Genomic DNA, 7,500 nt, shown 5'->3' on the forward strand with positions numbered 1-7,500 from the left:
GGCAGGTCTGCAGGAGCCCTTACTGTAAAGCCACTTACAGAGCGACAGGGTATTGGACAGGGTTGACCACTGGGGGTGGCTGCACTAAGTGCTTTAACACCACATATACAAACACAAACACAAACACAAACTAGGGCTGGGTGATACGGCCTAAAAAAAAAAACAGATTTACGATTTGAATCTATCCTCACCCCGACAAACTACAGATGAGAAAAAAACTGTTCAGAACAAGATATGACTTTGTTTTGTTTTACTTTTCCCTCTGGAAGTTTAGCCTATCTAGTTTGGTAGTAGGCCTAATAATCTTTTGGTACTAACAATCAAGTTGGATGGGGGGTCTAGTGCAGATACCAGGCCTACTCTGGTCTAGTGCAGATATCAGGCCTACTCTGGCATCACCATCATCATTAGTGTAGACATTGTGCAGTAGGCCTACTCTTACTAGCTCTTACATTGTGCAGTAGGCCTACTCTCACTAGCTCTTACAGTGTGCAGTAGGCCTACTCTCACTAGCGCTTACAGTGTGCATTAGGTCTACTCTCACTAGCTCTTACATTGTGCTGTATAGGCCTACTCTTATTAGGTCTTATAGTGTGTAGTAGGCCTACTCTTACTAGCTCTCACATTGTGCAGTAGGTCTACTCTTACTAGCTCTTACATTGTGCAGTAGGCCTAAGCCTCTATGCTTATGGATGACCTCACTAATGAGCTCAATTTCTTTTGACATCAGATCCTGCTTATATTTCCTGCTCATCAGCAGCTGGATAAAGTATAGAGACATTGGACATAGCCTATGCCAGATCATTTAGAGACATTGGACATAGCCGATACCAGATCATTTAGAGACACTGGACATAGCCTATGCCAGATCATTTAGAGACATTGGACATAGCCGATACCAGATAATTTAGAGAGATTGGACATAGCCGATACCAGATAATTTAGAGAGATTGGATATAGCTTATACCAGATCATTTAGAGACATTGGATATAGCCTATGCCAGATTATTTTTCAGTGATGGAATTTAAAGAGAAAATCGATTTTCATAAAAACAAAATCAATTTTAATAAAAAAATTGATTTTAGATTTAAAATCATTTTTTTTTGCCCAGCCCTAACACAAACACAAACAAACAAACAAACACACACACACACACACACACACACAGACACACACACACACACACACACACACACACACACACACACACACACTGACAGAAACTAACATGTGTGCGCTGAAACACACAGACACACACACACAGAGTTCTCACAATGGACAACCCCATCAGGGCCAATCCATACCGAACACTACTATAGCAGCCAGTAATGACACTGGCCCTCACCCTCATGTGTGCTTTTGAGACTATACTAACTCTCACATGTGGCTTTGCAGGTTGGACTTACATGTCGCTGGCGATGGAGGAGTTTCGGGATAAGGACTTTGGCGAGAGGTCGTAGTCGCTGTCCGATCGGTAGAGGAAGGACTCGCGCCGCTGGCCTCCGTGAGCGAAGTTGGCCTGCAGCACCAGCCCCGAGCCTGGACTGAACATGGCGTCCAGGGGGCTCCTGCCCGAGGCAGGGCCATTATCCACGTCAAAACTGCAGGAAGAAGAAAGCAGAGGTCAGTTAAAGCAACTTTATGCCACACTTGGCCACTTTTTGAGACATGCGGGGGGCCCTGATATGAATGCTGGGCACAGGGCAACGTGCACAAGGCGCTAACTACACAGGCCATCTTAAACTTGACCGTTGATTGATATTCCAAATCAAAACTTTTTTACAACATGGTGTTCAACACGGGGCTGTCAAGGTGGCCTACCCATAAGCTACATCAGATCCACACAATCAAACCAACCAAATGTGTGTGTGTGTGTGTGTTTGTGTGTATGCATGCATGTGTGTGTGTGGGCTGTCAAGGTGGCCTACCCATAAGCTACATCAGATCCACAGAATCAAATCAACTGTGTTTGTGATTTACCGTGTTAGCTAGCTCTATCCAAGAAGCAAATGTCTGTGTGTGTCTGTGTGTGTGTGTGTGTGTGTCTGAGAGAGTGCTGTAGCTGCCAGACTCGTGCATGTGAGGGTCATTTAACAGTGTTTTAAGTGTATTCATTTTAAGTGTATTCATACCCTATGTGTTTGTTGTGTGCGTGTGTGTGTGTGTGTATGTGTGTTTGTGTGTGTGTGAGTGTGTATGTGTGATTGAGAGTGAGTGTGTGTGTGTGAGTGAGTGAGTAAGTGATTAATCTAGCGATTATTTTTTGGATGCACCGTTTAATCTAACGATTCATTTTTTCAGTCCGATTCAATTTCGATTTGATTCGATTATCGATTATCTCCCCATTAATTGACTAATAGCAACTTATACATGTTGATTTACATATCTGAATGAAAAAAACATGAATTCCTTAACATTGGAATATATGTTTATTGCTCTTAAGATTCCAAAATAAAAGACTATACAAGTGCAAAGTAATGCATTCCTAGTCAGAGGTAGCATTCAGCTCAGTTCAGTAGTGTATAGGTCTAATTGAGTGCCTGTCACTTTAAGACGACGTTCGTGAGGGAATCCTTGCAATTAACATTAACACAGTTAAAACGCTGCTGATGTGTGGATGCAATTCATAATGTAGTTCAAATAACGGTTCGTACTTCTCCTTGGGACAAACACTTTTGAGTCTTGGAAAACACTTTTCCATTTACATCGGAATTTTGCAAACATTCAGAGTCAATAAAATGAGCCCTACATGAGTAACGAAATTGACAAGCAGATGTAAGTAAGCATGCTAAACTTGACATCCGAACAGTATTCTAACGTTAGCTTTGAGATACTGCTTGATTGCATAACTTAACTTAGTTTGGTCTCCTCAATGTACTATGTTGTGATGAGACCTTAGCAGAGTTAACTTTAATGCAACAGTTTTGAAAAAGATTGTGCAGCATGGTCATGATGCTAAGCGGATTTAATAGCAATTTAGCCTGCTGTGTTCTATGCAATTCTTCTATGTGGCAACAACAATCGTGAATATTTTGTTAAATGCACATGCAGAGGAGAGGCAACGGGTTCGTTAAAAGAGAGAGTGGCTGGGGCAAGGAAAGTCTGCGTGCGTGAAAAGCACAGCTCAATGATTTCGTGGCCCCCAGCCACAGATTAGTCAACGTATGGGAATGCGCAACACATTATGCTTAACGAATCGACACGCATATTTTGCGTCGACGTAATTTTGCGCACGTTTTGCGTCGACGTCGACGTGTTGTCCCAGCCCTAGTTCCCTGCCATGTGTGTGAAGCTCAGGGAGAGATTAGCTCTGTGACGCACTTTTTGCACGCAGAAGCCATGCTTAGGTGCCACAGACCTCTCCAGCTGCTCCACAACGTGTGTGTGTGTGTGTGTGTGTGTGTGTAATCCACCACCTCACATACGTAGAATATCCGTCTGGGATTTTAGGGAGTCCCTGAGTGACGTAAAGCCTTATGGACACCTCCGACACAAACCTGCCTCAGCTACATATGCACACGTTTATCAGGAACACACACACACATGCACACACACACACACACACACACACACAACAAACCTATCTCAGCTAAATATGCACACGTTTATCAGGAACACACACACACACACACAGACACACACACCTACAACACAAACCTGTCTCAGCTACATACGCACACATTTATCGGGAACACACACACACACACACACACACCTACAACACAAACCTGTCTCAGCTACATACGCACACATTTATCGGGAACACACACACACACACACACACACACACACACCTATAACCTGTCACAGCTACTGTGAAGGTGTGTTGGATGTCAGGTGGGGTCTGTGAAGGTGTGATGCTCTCACACAGTCAGAAATACTCTTGTATTCTTGAAATATTTTGAAGATGTAGCCATATTCCAGCAGATTAATTGTCTCACGTAGTTGAGGGTTCGGTAACAAGATATTTAACTTTGAAATAGTATGGATAAATGATCGGATTAATTTGATTTAGTTAGTGGGCTTTAGGACAACTTCTACTGAGCAGCCATCTTACTCGTGCATCCCACGTGACTCGTCCACAGTCAGAAATACTAAAATTACACCACTACACCACTAAAATACCAGCACTGCAGGCACATAACACACATGACACATAAGGCACACCCATATGCCAACACACACACACACACACACACACACACACACACACACACACACACAACTACAACACAAACCTATCTCAGCTAAATACGCACACATTTATCGGGAACACACATACACACACACACACACATACACACACCTACAACTCAAACCTGTCTCAGCTACATACGCACACATTTATCGGGAACACACACACACACACACACACCTACAACATAAACCTGTCACAGCTACTGTGAAGGTGTGTTGAATGTCAGGTGGGGTCTGTGAAGGTGTGTTGAATGTCAGTGTAAGATGCTCTCACACAGTCAGAAATACTAAAATTATACCACTACACCACTAAAATACCAGCGCTGCAGGCACATAACACACACTCATATGCCAACACACACACACACACACACACACTGTCTGAGACCTTATACACAGACACACACATCATCACCATTACACCACTTTAAAACAAACACACACACACACACACACACACACACACACAATTGGAGCTGAGGTTAATGCAGACTTGGGGGATATATAACTGCATATATATGGTCTTTAGGGTGGATTGGCCAGTAGTTGTGTGGAAGGCGTGTGATTGGCCAGTAGTTGTGTGGAAGGTGTGTGATTGGTCCACTGGGTGGAGACTCACGTCTCACGGGAGTTTATTTATAAAGGCGTTGAAGAAGTGGGGAGAGGCGACCTTGGCCTTGATCTACAGGAGGGATTCACACATGGAACCAGATTGCTTGAGTTCTCTTTGTGTGTGTATGAAAGAGAAAGATTGTGTGTGTGTGTGTGTGTGTGTGTGTGTGTGTGTTTGTGTTGGAGTGAATGAAAGAGAAAGATTGTGTGTGTGTGTGTGTGTGTTTGTGTTGGAGTGAAAGAATAAGATTGTGTGCATGGGTGTGTGTGTGCATGTGAGCGTGTGTGTATGCGTGTGTGTGTGTGTCTGTGCATGCATGCATGTGAGGCTGTGTGTGTATGGACTCACCCAAATACTGACAGGAGCCCCATACTCAATAACAGAATCACCATACTCATAATCACATACATACTCATAAACAATAACAGAATATCACCATACTCATAATCACATACATACTCATAAAGTAGTGCCACTCAGTTCCCATTCTCACAGTGACAACACACACACACACACACACACACACACACAGTGTGTAACTGCAACCACAAGATGGTTCCACACTCAAAAAACAATAACAGAACAGTTCCATACTCATAAAACACAGTACCGATAGTCCTTTACTGACAATCACACATTCCCATAACAACGATGTACAAAATAGTACAAGCAATCATAGAGTAGTCCCTTCAACACTATCACAAAATACTCCCATACTCACAAGCAGGGTAGGAATTTCACGGCGGCCACGTCGTTGCCTCTTGCGTTGGCCGTGAGGCCCCTTTGAAAATCAGAGGTTTACAGGCCACGGTGGCCTTGGTGCCCCCTTCTTTCAATATTATGCTTTGCATCCTACCAATAGCGATTTTTATTTAGCCTGTGGCCTGTCAAAATAATCTTAGCATTCACAGCGCAAATTAATTTAGTCTTTTACGCAGTGGAGACAGTGACAGCACAAGAAAGAAAAGTGCGTCCAAATTCACCCATTCATCTCAGTTGAACTACTCGCGAAGTAGCCTGTTCATCACACAGACATCACAAGTATCACATGAAAGAGCTTTTTCTCAGCTTTTAAACGATGTTACCCGATAGTTGAACGGTTCGCGAGAAAAGTAAATAATATAATTCAATTTAATCATACATTCTACTGAAGGTTTTGCGTCCCATGATCTCCCAACCCATTCATCTCGGTGGAATACTTCACGAACCCTTCTTTTAACACACAACAAACCAATATCAGAATAAACAGCATACCTTACTGAACACAAAGGTGTAAGCAGTCCCCTGTACAGTTAGCCGTTCCAGAGTAATCCAGTTTTGAATTTGCAGTAAATTTCGACATGCATGGATGTCTCCAAATTTGGGCTTTAAGTTTTACTATGTGTTTAAATTGTTCCACATGATTTCATAACCAAATACAAAACAAATGTTACAAATATCGCCTAGATATTGGTAAATCAGAGGACAGCTGACTGAGTTTGTGAAAGTAGCCTTAGCCTAATGAGCACAAAATGCTAAGCATGCGTCTAGGCTATTTGAGTTTCTTAAAGCTGAGCTGTGGTTAAATTGTTCAATACATGATTTTATAACAGGCCAAATATAAAATAAATGTTATATATAGCCTAGATACCTGTAAATATTAGATGATCAGATGATTTACAGTTATATGTAATATGTCATGTTTCATGTTTTTGTAATGTTTCATACAGTGATGCAGGTCTACTGCAGTGAATAGGCTAAATAACACTTTGATCATTTTTATAGCCTAATACTGTATAGTTAACTTTGGCCTTGGTGCCCTGACATGTGGCCTTTGTGCCCCCCACCAAATATGCCCAACTGAAGGCCAAGTGGCCTTGCCCCCAGAATGGTGAAATTCCAAGCCTGCTCACAAGCAATCATAGAGTAGCCCCTTTAACACTATCACAAAATAGTCCCATGCTCACAAGCAATCATAGAGTAGTCCCTTTAACACTATCACAAAATAGTCCCATACTCACAAGCAATCAGTAGTCCCTTCAACACTATCACAAAATAGTCCCATACTCACAAGCAATCATAGAGTTGTCCCTTCAACACTATCACAAAATAGTCCCATACTCACAAGCAATCATAGAGTAGTCCCTTCAACACTATCACAAAATACTCCCATACTCACAAGCAATCATAGAGTAGTCCCTTTAACACTATCACAAAATAGTCCCATACTCACAAGCAATCATAGAGTAGTCCCTTCAACACTATCACAAAATACAAGCAATCATAGAGTAGTCCCTTCAACACTATCACAAAATAGTCCCATACTCACGAAATAATGTCATTTCATACATACAAACCATACTGTACACAGTAGACAGTCACTGTATGGCCCCACACTCCTAGAAAGCACTAACAATCCCTAACGCAGAATACTTAGTGGGATAGGGAGAACTCCAGAACACTGATCAGTCATAGAACATAGTCTATTGCCATGGGAATAGAACACTGAAACACATGGAACACTGAAAGCATAACTAAACACAGTACCAGAGAGAAGGCTAGAACGCCAGTCTGATAAGTCAGCCAGCTGATAAGTCACACAGAACCTGGCCTGTTTGGAGAACAACACCACATAGGTCCCTGATTTGTTCTAGCCACTTTCCACCATGAGAGAACACATTCTTGAACTTGTTATTCGATCTTTGGTGCT

The 7,500-nt window shown here is 42.4% G+C and overlaps 1 protein-coding gene across 8 annotated transcripts in view; it reads right to left on the reverse strand.

Annotated features, from left to right (window-relative positions):
• Positions 1-7,500, reverse strand: part of LOC121680330 (cAMP-specific 3',5'-cyclic phosphodiesterase 4D-like) — a 59,525-nt gene that overhangs the window by 13,742 nt on the left and 38,283 nt on the right. For all 8 annotated transcript variants that reach the window (XM_042059650.1, XM_042059651.1, XM_042059656.1 and 5 more), the window contains one exon: positions 1,408-1,602. In XM_042059650.1, coding sequence (XP_041915584.1) covers positions 1,408-1,602 — 195 coding nt within the window. The remainder of the gene's footprint in view (positions 1-1,407; positions 1,603-7,500) is intronic.

Source organism: Alosa sapidissima, chromosome 13 (assembly GCF_018492685.1).
Source record: "Alosa sapidissima isolate fAloSap1 chromosome 13, fAloSap1.pri, whole genome shotgun sequence".
Classification (NCBI taxonomy): Eukaryota; Metazoa; Chordata; class Actinopteri; order Clupeiformes; family Clupeidae; genus Alosa; species Alosa sapidissima.